The 15662-nt window shown below is 41.1% G+C and overlaps 1 protein-coding gene across 17 annotated transcripts in view; it reads left to right on the top strand.

Annotated features, from left to right (window-relative positions):
- ACACA (acetyl-CoA carboxylase alpha) overlaps positions 1-15662 on the top strand; it is a 271880-nt gene that overhangs the window by 230475 nt on the left and 25743 nt on the right. For all 17 annotated transcript variants that reach the window (XM_070227563.1, XM_023652967.2, XM_070227569.1 and 14 more), the window contains 4 exons: positions 1742-1838; positions 4970-5066; positions 6489-6624; positions 13695-13872. In XM_070227563.1, coding sequence (XP_070083664.1) covers positions 1742-1838; positions 4970-5066; positions 6489-6624; positions 13695-13872 — 508 coding nt within the window. The remainder of the gene's footprint in view (positions 1-1741; positions 1839-4969; positions 5067-6488; positions 6625-13694; positions 13873-15662) is intronic.

Raw genomic sequence — 15662 nt, 5'->3', positions numbered from 1 at the left:
CATTCTCCTGGGTATTATGGGGAGCCATCTTAGCTGGCTTCTAAGCTCTGCACCTGAACTGAACATGACCTGCTCTTTCAAGGGGGTGGTAAAGCCCAGCTTACAGTAGTGATAGCCCACCTGACTCCCCTCCCCTCATCAACATATAAGGGAGGAGGGTTTTTAAAGAAAAAAATATTTTCACTTTGAAATGAATTCTGTAGTTCCAAATCATTGTCATTGAAGTAGGAATCATAAAATGATCCAAGCATATAAAGTTAAAATTTCAGTATTCTGATGCACTTAGAAGTTTGGTTTAGAAGCTTCATCAAAATTTGAGCCCTCTTTCATGGGGTGAACAGATGTATGTGTGTGTGTGTGTGTGTGTGTGCAGGTGAACATTATCCTGGCCATTATTAATGAGATCCACAGAATAAAATGAAATTTGTGATAAACTAAGTTTTCTGTTTTTGGATAATATTTTTTCATTGACTCCCTAGTAATTCATCCTGCTGTCTATGTGCAGCTAATACTCGCTCCCAAATCGAGTGACTTCAGATTTTAATTTAGTGGAAGCGTTAAAGAAAGCAGATGATTCCCTGTGATAAGTAAAAGCAGATATCTTCTAGGTGAAAAGTTAAAGTCATTTATTAGAGAAGATAGTGCTGTGATATTCTTCAAACTGACGCCCAACACGAGACCAGAATCTAAACGATCGGCTTTCAGCTCACGATAGAGAGATAATTTTGAAATGGATGATCACATTTTACACTGGGGCCATAGAGGCAAGGAATGTAGAACACAGTAATTACAAATTTAGTCTTGATAAAACACTCTCTATCCTGTTTAAGTCAGCAGAGGTTAGCTTGCTTGGATCTCCACTTTTAATTGGTTTTGGACTTGGGTTTTTAGGGGGCGGAGGGCCATGTTCAAATTAGAAGAATCACTGAGAAACCATGAACTGAGAGGGCAAGCTAGGAAACAGTTATTTGCAGAAGCTTTTATGGGGCCTTGGTCAAACATGGATACCTGTGGAACGAAAGTTCTTTTCTTAAACTAAAATGTTGAAAGTTACGTGTCTTGCCAGTAAAGGAAATTCTGTGTGCAAGGGAGGTTAATGACCTCTGTTGCATCTTAAGCGTTACATTTCACTGTCAAAAGTATATGGGCATGGCCCTTTCTAATAGAAAGATTATACTTTGTCAGTTGTAAATGAAGTGGATGTATCTTGTTGCTTTTCTAGCAGAGAAGCTGAGTCCCTTTCCTTTTCCCCAAATTTGGGTCCTCATCTGATCATTAATACTTAGCATTTGGCTGTCTTCAGCTTTCCACTAAAAGAAAATCAGTGGAATCAAAAAAAATTGTAAACTAAGTTTTAAAATAGAAGTAGACATTTTGAAAACATCTTTAATGACTTGGCTGCCTTTTGACAAATGTTTGCCGTGTTTTGAAAAAAGCCAAGTTATTTATTTAAAAGCATGCAAACTCTCTCTGCTAGCTGAACCCCACCGTTTAACAATAAATGATGCTTTTGCTGATAAATGATTCTTTTTATGCAGACTAGCAAATGAAATAGGAGATGATGTCTGAAGGCAAATAAACATTCAGCTGCCTAATGCTTCCGTCTATTATAATATGGATAAAAACAACAAACTCCCCGAAATAATCTCCAACATCTAACCTGAAATTTGCCAATTCCAGTGTATTTTCAATGGATTGATTGTCTTATTCGCTCTTTGTTTCCTTTCTTTCCCTTCCATAGCCCAGAAAGGTCAGTGGTTGAGTGGATTTTTTGACTATGGATCTTTCTCAGAGATCATGCAACCCTGGGCACAGACCGTAGTGGTTGGCAGAGCCAGGTAAGAGCTCTTTTGTTTTGGAAGCTCTTTTTCCTCCCAACTGCAAACAAGAAAGGAAAGGGCCATGGCTATATAGATTTTTGCCAATAATACTCTTTGTCTAAACTTTCTAAGAATATTGGATTATAGTTACGCCCAAGGCAGCATAACTGGAGCACTGGTTCCCAATAGTCGTTTAGTGTGTTACTCCAATGATGCGTTTAATCTGAAGTCTGGTTTTGACAACATTTCCTTTTTATAATGCTGAAAGAAAAGCTCTTTGGGGGCTGCAAAGCCCAGCTACAATAGCCATAGCCCACCAATCACTCCCGTCTCCCCCAAAGACCAGCTTCTTTCAGGAGTAAGTGACGGTGAATCAAACTCATCGACTTCTCTATGTAACTTGAGAGATCTGTGTAACCTGAAAGAAGTTTCTTCATGACATCGAGATTATTTAAGTAACAAATGTACTTTATTAGCTCATCATCAGATTTAAATTCCAAAAAAAAGTTTACCTTAAAGAGGAGTGAGTAAAATAAGCTGAGATAGGTTGCTGGGATACTTATGTTTTTCAAATGGGAAATTGAAGTTTCTATTAAATTTTAATACCCACTCTAAGAAGTGCTTCACTCAACAGCAAGCCCTGCACGAAATAATCTGTAGCGCTTACTATAACGAGCACCTGCCAAGGCTGATCTTAATCTCGTTCTGTACTGCAGAGACATGCTGCCCTAGGGACCCACATCTGGAGCTCACCTTCCTCTCGAGGGCAATCAGTTTTCCTTATCTTGGTGAAAAGTGGCACCTGCTCAAGATTCTCAAACATGCCACATTGGGTTGAGATTTAGATTCTAGCCTTGAAAATAATTCTAGGCTTTGTGGTTCTCTCAGTACATCAGGTCAGCATGCCTCATGCTGCCAGTGACAAGGAGCCATCAGATGGCAGATCCCACAGACTGGATCTTCCGCTGTGATTCTTAATAAGTCAGCCCTGGAGTCAGCCCAGACTGAAAGTCAGAGGGACTAGCTCCCATTTTCTCTCATCTCAGATTTTCTACCTCACCAGTGGCTTCTGGGTCCCAGTGAGAATTATTCTTTGTGCCTGGTAAAATTCCCACTGGGGAAGTGGAGGAGGGGAATGCACCAGAGAGAGAACCTCTTACCCAGGATGTATAGGTTTATTAAACAGAGTCCTCACATCACACTCAGACCAACTTTTTTGAAAATTTGTCTCTTATCTATTCTGCTTCAGTTTTCCTGTCTGTAAAAAACACGACAGATTTTAAGCCTGAGAAAGCCAAACCTTTGTTAAGGTCTTTAAGATGCTCCCATGGGAACAAGAGAATAATGCTTTACACTTATGATTGGAAGGATAGGGATTGTCTGTGAGAAAGATCAGTCAAGCTTGGCTTTGGTTAGCTCTGCCATTGTTTATTGCAACACTCACTCTGACTTCTTCCTTTCTTTCTATCTGATGAGTTCTGGGCTTCTTACTCCAAACACATACACATGCTTGCAAGTATATAAAACACAAATGGAGCTAGCTTCTTTCAAAAGCAATGACATTTCAAGAAATAAATATAAATGTATTCTTCTGGGATTGTTACTGTAAGTGCTGCCAAAACTCATCTTTGGTATGTATGTTTGGAATATGTGTGCTATTGGCTGTAAATTGTCTTTTATTATTCCATGGCACCTTGTCCAGGGACACACTATAAAACAAGATGTAGCATCTTCATGTGCTAGCCTGATAAAATTTATATGAAGTATAATAGAAAACAGAAGTTGTTCTGAGCTGTTTTCAAGTTCAATAAATAACTGTAATACTCGGATAAAGATGTTCTTTATTAGGTCACATGGGCCCTAATATATAAGTTATAAGTTACCTATTTAGGGTGGCTTTTGCAATTACAAGTTTCCAGTTGGATTGTTAATCATTGTGAACAGAAATATTTCTAAACCCTCCTGTGTACCTCCTGCTCGTTGTCTGGTTGTCTAGAGGGCTTTTGATTCTGATTCAGTGCAAGCAAGTGACAAGGGGCTGGGTGGTCCCCAGTCAGGCCCCTGTTAGGCCTCTGGTGATGACAAGAATCCATTTCCAGTAACCAATGTAACAACCAAAGATCATCCTTCATGGAAAAGTTTGTTATGGAGATGCTGTGGGGAATGAGAGACTATATCCCATCGTAGCCCCAACCCCAAGGAATGCAGCTGAGAAAGTGAAGATTGAATCACATTTTCCAGAGGAAGAACTTAACCTATACCTTATAGCATGCGGTCACGCTCTCTCTCTCTCTCCCCCTGATTTTCACGAGGAAATCTTTATGAGGACCAAGTTGGGAAGGTATCATGGAGTATGGATGCGGAGGCTTTGAGATCCAACAGTTTTTTAAATTAATGTAGCTTGGAGATTAAATATATACTCCGAATATAGATCACCTACTCTGCCAAGATTACTACTGAAAGTTATCCCTGTCCCATTGCTCTTTTCCAGTGACAGAGAAAGTTAAGGGCTTGTTTAACCACCTCCCTATACTTGGCACGTTTTTCATCATCTCCATAATACACCTACACACTCCCCATCCACATGCCCAGTGATAAGACCTACTGTACCCTCAGATCTTATCTGGAACCACGTTATTAGTACTCCATAGAAAACTGCAGTTCTGGTCCAGCAATGCCAGCATTCATTAAAACAGTTACTGAAAGTTTCAGGTTCCTCCTGCCTTTCAGACCATTTCCCTCCGTCTTCACCAAAGAGATATTCTAGGGTGAACTGAGAAATTTAATTTGGCAACCACAAAGATGGGTGTGTGTGTATGTGTGCATGCACACATGCCAGGCTATTGCACAATGCAGAATGCACAAATGCAGAGGCTCCCCTAGTACAACCCTTGGTTTGAATTTATCCTGTGGTGGGGAATAGGAGTGATTTTGAGGGCAATTTCCCACCATATTTACAAAAATGTACCAAATTTACCAAATCTGTAGAGTCTCACATTTTATCCCTAGAAGAATCAGATTTCCCCCTGCTCTCTGTATTTGTTTCCAGTTTTTTCCCCCCAATGTTTTGATATGGGATTGGAAAATAAATGACTAGCTGTAATGTTGACATTATACATTGAGTTCTTATGTGGCTCATTTTTTATCAGGCTAGGAGGAATACCTGTGGGAGTAGTTGCCGTGGAAACCCGAACAGTGGAACTAAGTATCCCAGCTGATCCTGCAAACCTGGATTCTGAAGCCAAGGTAGGTCACCTCAAGTCCCCTGTGCACCTGTGCTTGGAGTTCTGTTTCCCTTCTGTGGAGCCTGGAGATTTATTGGGAGCATTGCAAACCACTGACTTTATCTATCTATCTATCTATCTATCTATCTATCTATGTGACGAAGATTGTCACTGAGCTAATGTCCGTGCCAGTCTTCCTGTATTTTGTATGTGGGATGCCACCACAGCATGGCTTTGATGAGTGGAGTAGGTCCGTGCCTGGGATCTGAACCCACGAACCACAGGCTGCCTAAGGAGAGCACACAAACTTAACCACTATGCCCCCGGGCTGGCCCAAATCACCGACTTTGGAAGGAAGGGCAGTCTAGCAGCCTTGAATGATTTCAGACCATCATGTGCTCACTTTTAAGATGACTCTAAATGGACTGTGAGTTAAATTCTGCCTAACAAATTAAATAGGCTATTTTCAGTGGTCTTGTTGATGCTAGAAAAGAATCTGCTTTTCTTTGATTTTTTAAAGAATGGCACCTGAGCTAACAACTGTTGCCGATCTTCTTTTTTTTTTTTCCTGCTTTTTCTCCCCAAATCCCCCCAGTACATAGTTGTGTATTTTAGTTGTGGGTCCTTCTAGTTGTGGCATGTGGGATGCCGCCTCAGCGTGGCCTGACGAGCAGTGCCATGTCCACGCCCAGGATCCGAACCAGCAAAACCCTGGGCCACCAAAGCAGAGCACGCAAACTTACTCAGCCACGGCACCGGCCCAAGAATCTGCTTTTCTTGGGGATGTGGTCTTATAGAAAGGCATCTGAGACAATGCTGAGGACTCTTTGGTCCCAGATTTTCTGAGCACACACATAGAAGAGCTACTACTGGAATTAATAATGAAGTCTGCCCTAACGCCAATTGTGAACACCACAACCCGTCTTTTTTAAGAAAGATGATTATGTTTTCACATCCTGACAACATCCAGAAAATGCGGGGTCTGGAATGCTGGGGTGGAGGTATTCAGTAGGGTGACATGAAGTGTCTTTTCCTTAGCCACAGTACAAGAAAAGATGTACTAAGCACAGGGGTGACAGGACTTGGAGGCTATCTACAATTGGCTTCCTTTGAAGAGTTGTGTAGTTGAGTCACTTAAAGGTGCCTTCGGGTAGCCTAGAACAAGGATTCCTAACACTGCATTTTCCATTAGAAGCAGTAAGGTTTCCCCCTTTTAACTAAAGAGTAGTGGTGTAATCAGGACTTAAAAAGAGGAGTATTTAACAAAGTCAAAGATCTAGGATCCTTTCTTTTTTACTTCAAGGATGATTTCTTGATGAACAACAGATTTTGTTTGTTTGGTTTGATTTTGAGTTTTTAATCAGTAAAACCTTGTTCACCTCAGAGAGATTCCCCCTCAGACCATGTTGTTAATCTTCTCTTTCTCTCTGACTTTTCCCAATAGATCATCCAACAAGCTGGCCAGGTTTGGTTCCCAGACTCTGCCTTTAAGACCTATCAGGCTATCAAGGACTTCAACCGTGAAGGGCTGCCTCTGATGGTCTTTGCCAACTGGAGAGGCTTCTCTGGTGGAATGAAAGGTGATTGACTTAGCTGTGGGCCGGAGGGACATGACTGATTCTCCAGAACCCTGCAGTGGGGAGAGGGACGGTTTATACTGGGCAGAGCCTGTGGTTGTCCTGACAGCCCATCACCCTAGGCTTTTTGGGGATTATGCTCCCTCTGAGATATCTTCTGAGTTGCAATTGAATGGGAAAATTCAATACGTTTTACAATTCCCTACAAAATTCCACAACACTCTACTAGTATTACCTAGGTGGGCTGCTGTTGTGGATTTAGCTTTCACAGGTAAGTGATGGACTCTTCTGATGGTCTAGGGAAACATGATTGTGCTAGTCTATGTCCCTTTTTTCTGGCCATACTCTTTGTTGATGTTACTCTTTAATGCTCCATGATGACCAAGATAGATCTTGAAATTAGCCTTCACCAGAAGAAAACAAACGAATTCTGTACCAGAGGCTGTTCTTTGTGGCAATTTGTGATATGTTTTGTTGTTATCCAGCAACAGCCCTGGGCCTGTGGCTCCAGCATATTAGAACATTATTATAAAAGCTCTGCTCTGTGCTATGGGCATTGCTTAGTGATTAGGCAGCCAGTATCACCATTTACTAAGAGTCCTCTATGTGCAAAGCCACTGTGGACAGTTCAGGAAAGCCAAAGGAAACACACTCAATAACCTCTTTCAGTAGTGAAGCACTCTCTCCAGTGGCTAGAGATTCATGGCCATGCTGAGGCCAGAGAGTGTATTTCAGGAGGGGACGAGTTTGCTGATGAGTGTCTACTTCCTTCATCAGGGGAGGCCTGAGGGCTCCAAAGGAATAGCATGGGTTAGGGGAATGGAAGGAAGGAGGAGTTGCTACTGTTGAAGTGAATAGTGTGATCAGAAATAAGGGCATATAAAATGTGAAAGAATGAACTCTCAATAGGGCACCCAGAAATACCTTGGGCAGGAGCATCTCTAGCTTGGAGGGAGGAAAAGCCTGAGTAAGTTACCTTTTTATAGATCAGCAGTCATGTGTAGAGAGAGCATTATGCCAAGAACTTTCCCTTTCCTGGCAAGGAAAAGCCCTGTATTGCCAGGCCTCCCTGGCAAAATGTACACAACTAGGATGATTTTTTTTTTTTAGTTGAAAAGTTCCCCTTTGCTCATTTTGCTGGAAACTACTACATTTTACACTTTTCTTGGGGCAGATTTGGACTATACATGCAAATTAATGTTTCTGTACTTTATCTTAGGCTATCAAGGTGAATTATTTTTTGACCAAGATGATAAATCAGTGGAAATACCATGAAATATTGAGAGTATAGGTCAAGCAAGTCAATCCTACACATTTTTATTGAGTTTTTATGTTCAAGGAACTATACCAGCTACTTGAGAGAAAACAATAATAAGTCAGAAACAGATATTGCCTCAAGGAGTCAAGAAAAATGTCTTGGGCAGAATGATAAATCTGTAATGTATAAACAAAACACCAAGTGTTCAAAAGAGGATGATACTATATTGAAGGGTTTTTTTGGAGGAGGGGCCTGAAACCCCTTTCATGTATATATCTGAGGTTCATTTAGCATCAGATTTCACTTGATCCCAAATTCCTTGGCTATCAGATTTATATTAAGGTTTAGGAGAGAATTCAATAGTATTACTCCTTACTTACCTCTCTTCTAAGGGGCCAGTGAGTATGTACTCTTGCTGACGTTACTTAGGAGTAAGTCAGCCTGGCTATTTTGTCCTAATAAGTTCAGAGTTGAAAAGTTAGCCATGTGCCACTTGTAGGAAAAGCTTCAATTCTGCTACATATTTTGGCTCAGGCCCAGATTGGCTGCCAGCCCTGCAACAATAAGAACTACAATAAGATTCATTGAGCTCTTTTCACTAGAAACTGTGCTAAGCGTTTTGCATGCATTACCTTACATAATCATCACAACAAGCACCTCTAAGGGGTAGGTTATATTATTATCTGCAATTTATATAAATTAAGGTTTAGGTTAAGTAAATTTCTCAAGATGATTTTGCTAAAAAATGACAGAGTTAGGATAGGAACACAGATCTGTCTGACTTCCTGTTGCACAGTTGGCTGATTTTAGAGCCTAGGACCAGAACTAGATTTACCAGAACATCCCTAGAATAGAATATCTAGGTTCCTGAGAAAGTTATTATCCATCTACCTCTCCTCTGCTTTGGGGTTGTCCTTGGTTATTGTGAGAAGAAACTTCAAGAGCTCAGAAATGTTATGTTTTTTTATTGTGGCAAAATATGCATAACATAATATTTATCATTTTAACCATTTGTAAGTGTATAATTCAGCAGCATTAAATGTGTTCACAGTGTTGTGGAACCATCACCACCATATATACCCAAAACTTTTCCGTCATCCCTGATGTAAAGTACCCGTTAAACAGTAACTCCCCATTTTCCCCTCCCCCATGCCCCTGGTCAAAAATGAGTTATTGGCTTGATACAGACCAGGGCCAGCCTTGTCTTCTGAATTTTGGTGCTGCTACATCCATTTATACATCACTTAAGACAAATAAGCTTTGGGGAAGATAGAGATCAGTGTGAAAGTAGGAAGGGAAAGAACATCTGCCTTTCATATTTACATACAGGTCAGGATGTTTCCTACATATTATCTCATGTAAAGGGACCTAAGCTGAGAGTCATTCCATATCCCTTGGGGAGATGTTTGCAGTTTTGGTTTCAATACTGGCTGGGGATTATGCAGGGAGGGAAAATAAACAATTATGCCATCCCTCAGTGCACACAAACACACAGCCAGGAGCCGACTGCACTGTGGGTAAAATGACTCCAAAATTGTGTGTAATGAGTAGGAAAAGATTAGAGACAGCTCTTGCTATGCTGAAAATTGACATTAGTGGAGGGAAAAAAAAACTCTTTACTAGTCGGCCTAGGAGGTCTAATTCGAGCAGTAAAAATATAAATAAATAAATAAAAGCATGTCAAGATGGTATTGGTGCTTTTTTTCCAATGAGTTCTATCTGGCCGGAAGGCTATTCAGCATAATGCAAAATTAAATTATAAAAACTGGCTGAATATTTAGATGGAAGAGCCATTTGGAAGCAGTTTATTTAGACGAACCGGCAATGACCCACAACAGGGAGACATCAAGCGTGAAATTTACTAGAAATTAGCACCAGGGTCCCAGCCTCAGCATGAATAGCTTGATAGGATGCAAATCCCAGTGATATTAAGCTGCCTCACTGCTAGTGCTACAGGGTCACTCTCAGTTGGCTTTTCATGTTATACTTATTATTTTTTCCTGGGACAGGTTATAAATAACAATAAAAAAACATTTATTGAAAACTTTAACTGGAATGAAAGTCTATTTTAAACTCTCTGATTACTTGGATGTAGAAATACAATGTCAGCTGGCCATAATGAACTCACAAGAAACATTATGTGTATGCGGTGTGTGTATGCCTAATGTTTACCTTCAGCTTCTCACACATAATCTCGCCTCAAGCCAATAAGATCCTTCTAGTTTCTAGATGGGGCACTGTGGAAAGACCCTGCCACCCTGCTCCCTTGTTTGGTACATGTGGATGCCACGCTTTATCCATGTTGTGTAACAGTGAAGGCCCTGGGCAGGGGTGGTGCCTGGGTGCTGAGAACACACTGTGTGATCACCGTTCAGGCAGATGTACTTTGCCCAGAATACTCAGCAAGCTCCAAGCTCCCGCCTCTTCAGTGAAGAACCTATCAGTATTTTCCATTCCCAGCTTCATTTCTCGGGGCTGGAGAATTGACAGTCAGCATATACATAGCTCAAAAATTCACTAGACTGATTGCTGGCCTAAACCCTGGGAGGCCCCTCCCCTGCTACTCTTGGCTGTGCTTTTGCTCTGTTTCTTAACTGTGAAGGGATTTCAGACAAAAGTATTTCAGATTGTTGCCAAGTGCCTTTCAAAATGGTGGTTTAGGGCAGCTGTGGTTCAGAATAATGTCATTTGTGGAGTTTGTCTGTAGATGTGTTTGTTTATATTTGAATAGCCTTTGTTGCTTTTTGGGTGTTTTGGTGAATGGGTTGTGGTCTCTTGGTGTTCCAGGTTAGATGGAAGCATTGTTTTCAGTCCTAAGCTTGTCAGCTTTAATGAAACTTGATGCCACTTTTCTACTCACAGTCTTGGGGCCTGAAGGTAATTGTGTGGCAGTTAGCTCCAAGCCCTTCACATAGCTGGTATTGTCATCAGTACCCTTTCTGACATTTCGGAACATCCCAAAAAAACGGGCAAAATTTAGAAATATTCATTTATTCAAATCTCTTTTTTGGTTTTTATTTTACTCAGTCATTGTATCAGATGCTGGAAAGGTTGCCCCAGCCTCATGCTCTTTCCCAGCGATAAGAATGATGAGGTAAGAATGAGGTAGTTGGGCCTGGCCCGGTGGCGCAGTGGTTAAGTTCGCACGTTCTGCTTCTTGGCGGCCCAGGGTCCGCTGGTTCAGATCCCGGTTGCGGACACAGCACCGCTTGGCAAAAGCCATGCTGTGGTAGGTGTCCCACGTATAAAGCAGAGGAAGATGGGCACGGATGTTAGCTCAGGACCAGTCTTCCTCAGCAAAAAGAGGAGGATTGGCAGTAGTTATCTCAGGGCTAATTTTCCTCAAAAAAAAGAAAAAAAGAAAAGAATGAGGTAGTAGAATGTGGACTTTAGAGCCAGAAAGATCTGTATTCAAGTCTTATCTCTGCCACTTACTCACTTATTTAACTAAGCCTCAGTTCACACATCTGCACCTTCAATATAAGAAGAAGATGCTTTTTCTGATGATTAAATGGCTTGTATGTGTGTATATGTAATCACACTCCCTGGTACGCAGTAAGCTGGCCATGATGATGAAAAAGAGGGACCAAAGTCCATTCCACAAAAATAAAATGTACACATACTCAACTTTATGCCAAACACACTATTTACATGTACTATGAAATTAAGTTTTTTGAATTAAATAAATGAGAGTACGTTTTAAATAAAGTCCCATTCTTTTTGGAAGCTGGGTCTGTTAATCATGGTACAGAGGCAGATTTTGATGTAGATATGCCTTTAATAAGCAGAAGTGAGTGAAGAGGTTGGAAACTTTGTCTTCCTTTACCTCTAACTTGCTTTTTTCTTTTTCGTGTAGAGTGACTTTTTTGGTGCTGTTTTCTGTTTTACTTTCTCCTTTTATCTGTGCCTCTCATTTCTTCTCTGTGCCTGATACCATTGGGCCACTTCTTCCTGTTACTTTTTCTGAGACTGTACTCTTGGCAGCACTGAAAAATGTACTGCTAATTACACAATTATTTTATTATGTAGCACTGGTTGAAATATCCACTAAAGAATTAATTTAGTTAAAATAATTTGAACTGAGCAATTATTTTCATAACCACAGAATTAGCGTTAAGCGCTTAAAGTCCTTTATTCCCTGCTCTTCATACAGCAGTTGTGTAATTAGCAGTAAATTTTTTTGGTCTTTGCTTTCCTCCCAAAGGAATAAATGTCTTTGCTCTGATCATATATGCAGAGTATATGACCATACACATTCCACATAGAATAGGGAGTTTTTCCTGGAGCAACTTATGAATTTTTGGAATTTCTGAAGTCTTCACAGACCAGCCAGGGAGAAAGGAACATGCCTTGCAGTGTACTGTGCTCACTGATGGCTTGTATATAGAGAGCCATTTTCACTTTGGAGAAGGTGGCAGTTTAATTTGTCAGTAACTATGCTGAAAACATTTTCTATTTGGTTTGCTTTAAACTTACTGAAAAATGCTTCTTTGCTTTGGATTTCCAGAATTGATTTATTCCAAATTGAGATCCTCTCTTTGATAGGAAAGTTTGAACACAGCTGAACCTGTTATTTGGTGTTTAAAAAGGATCCATTGTGGTTCCACTGAAATACTCATTAAACTTCTGGAATCATAAACCTAAAACTTTAGCAATATTTAGACTTTAGTGAGCTAGGAAATGGGAAGAAGTCATAGATTGTTGGGAAATAAATAACTGATCCTGCTTTCCAAGGACTCACTTTATTTGTGCATCAGGAGTCCCTTTTCTTCAGGTTTCTCCTGGCCTTGGAGGGATTACAGAGTATACTCTTTAGCAGAACAAAGAGGTGGTTCCTCTTTTTATATGGGCTATGTGGTATTTCCAATAAATACCTAAGCATTTTAAATTTTTTTTCTCTCATTGATACCCTAATAAAAATGCAACTGTTAAAGACTTAATTTGTTTTCCTTTCTTGTTGTGTTCTTTCCCAAGTATTTATGTGCTCATTCATTTATTCATTCATTCACTCAGCAGATGCTTACTGAGGACTAACTATGTTCCAGGCACTAGACAGGACACTGGGGATACAAAGATGAAAGATGCAGTTTTTGAAGATAAATTTTTTGGTTTTGGTGACAAAGATTGGCCCTGAGCTAACATCTGTTGCCAATCCTCCTCTTTTTGCTTGAGAAAGATTGTCACTGAGCTAACGTCTGTACCAATCTTCCTCTATTTTATATGTGGGACGCCACCATAGCATAGCTTGATGAGTGGTATGTAGGTCCACGCCTGGGATCTGAACCCACAAACCCTGGGCTGCTAAAGTGGAGTGCACACATTTAACCACTACACCACTGGGCTAGCCCTGAAGACAAAATTTTTGAAGGATCCATTTCCATTAGCTGCACATTTTAAGAGCTTATCACATGCTAAGTATCCTGAGAAGAATTGAAAAGAGCCTAAATAGTTCCTTCCTTCAGAAAAGTTAATGTAGTGAGAGAGATCACATATTGACATGAAAAATACTCAACATCTGTAGAGCAAGTGTGAATTAATGTGGTGAAACCTGAGTACAGAAATTCAGGGAGGATATAAAATGGATATGCAATCCATACGGCCTGCACACTGTATCTTATGAAAGACAGTACACTTCTCTTATGCTTGTGAAGATTTTCTGGAGTCTTGAACCCCCAGATCTGTCACCTCTGGCCATGAGCATCCTCCTCATGGAGGCACAGTGAGCCATATAAATACTGTTTTCTGTGTGTGCCATGATGTGAACAATGTTTGGAAGCCCTGTTTCATGATTTCTGATTTGTCTTGTTCTCCATAGATATGTATGACCAAGTGCTGAAGTTTGGTGCTTACATCGTGGATGGCTTACGGGAGTGCTCTCAGCCTGTGATGGTTTACATTCCTCCCCAGGCCGAGCTTCGGGGTGGCTCCTGGGTGGTGATTGACCCCACCATCAACCCCCGGCACATGGAGATGTATGCTGACCGAGAAAGCAGGTAGCACTCTTTCCTTATTTCCATTCACCGCCTCTAAGGATCCTCTAGCTGTTGGTTTCCTCCTGGAGAATGTTATAACCAAAAGAACTTTATTTGAATATGTCCATTCCCAGAGAGCTTCAAAGTCAGAAAAATAGGCTCTCTAAGTAGAGTCTACTGGTATGAGAAAGAAACCAGGCTAGAGTCAGGCTTTTTCAATGTGGTTCCCCCACCCTGGACTCTTTTACCACAAAGTCCTCTAAACCAGGCACCCCCAAACTCAGAGAGATCTCTCCTTCTCTTGTTCAGATATGCCTGTTCACTATCTCTTTCTTAGGTGTGTGGCAGAGGGAGCTTTAAGCTAGTCAGAGTGGAAGGACTGAATCATTAGTCTGGAGTTCTAGGGTCTTAACCCAGCTCTGCCACTGACTGGTGAGGAACTTGGATCAGTCCTCACTCTCCCTGGCTGCTTCTCCTTGTCTGTAGAACAAGCTGAGGGATCACTGAGGTGCACCACAGCACCTGCATTCTGTGGTTCCAGACCAAGGCTTCTCCCTCAGAGTCCAGTGTCTCACTCTGGCATTTTAGGAGACTGGGACGACACTGTGTTTGTAGCACCCAAAGTACTGCAAGAGAAAGTCCCAGGCTTTTGTTGGGAAGTGGTACACGAGAGTACTTAAGTAAATAGATCTAATCCAGCTTCCTTTCGTAATCTGTTTTCAAACCTTTCCAAAGTAGGTAAATTTCACGCCATATTTCCTTGACTTTTTCCATGCCAATTCCTACATCCAGTTGTTTTATTAGAGCACTTGTGTGTCTCTTTTCCCAAAAACCTCAGCCTCCCATTTCAAAACCTGCTTAGTAGAGTCCAGTAGTTTTATTGTCAAATCAATAGGCTAGCATTCTGTATGTAGGAATTTATTATTTTTAAGTCCTAACCTAGCCCCGATCTGATGTCAGATCAAAGACAGTTCCTCTGCAGACTTGGGAACAAGACTGTCTGGTTTCAGGGGCTGGCCCTGAGGCCAAGTGGTTAAGTTTGCACGCTCCGCTTCGGCGGCCTAGGGTTCGGATCCTGAGCATGGACATGGCACCACTCATCAGGCCATGTTGAGGCGGCGTCCCATGTGCCACAACTAGAAGGACCACAACTAAAAAAATATACAACTAAATACTGGGGGGATTTGGAGAGAAAAAGCAGAAGAAAAAAAAAGATTGGCAACAGTTGTTAGTTCAGGTGCCAATCTTTAAAAAAAAAAAAAGACTGGTTTCAAATCCAACTCTGTCGCTTGTTACACTTAGACATGTCTCTTAACTTCCTGTACCTTAGTTCCTCATCTGTAAAATGAAGGTAATAGTACCTTACCTCGTAGTCGATGTAGACTGGGCATAGGATTATTGTGAAGATTGATATGTAAGCACTTAGAACAGTGCCATGCACACAGTAAGCATTAGCTGTAATTTTTTTTAAATGTAAAAGGTGGCCCGGCCTGGTGGCACAGCGGTTAAGTGTGCACATTCTGCTTCTGTGGCCTGGGATTCACCAGTTCGGATCCCGGGTGCAGACATGGCACCACTTGGCACGCCATGCTGTGGTAGGCGTCCCACATATAAAGTAGAGGAAGATGGGCATGGATGTTAGCTCAGGGCCAGTCTTCCTCAGCAAGAAGAGGAGGATTGGCAGATGTTGGCTTAGGGCTAGTCTTCCTCAAAAAAAAAAAAAATGTAAAAGGAGTTGTTTTTTTGTTTTTTTTTTTTTAAGGTGTTTAGGGTAAAGTTCCTGGTAACAGAGCATTATTAGTATGCACTAG

This window comes from Equus caballus, chromosome 11 (assembly GCF_041296265.1).
Source record: "Equus caballus isolate H_3958 breed thoroughbred chromosome 11, TB-T2T, whole genome shotgun sequence".
NCBI classification, from domain to species: Eukaryota; Metazoa; Chordata; class Mammalia; order Perissodactyla; family Equidae; genus Equus; species Equus caballus.
Note: the sequence above shows the minus strand (reverse complement) of the source record. Positions and strands in the feature narration are given on the sequence as shown.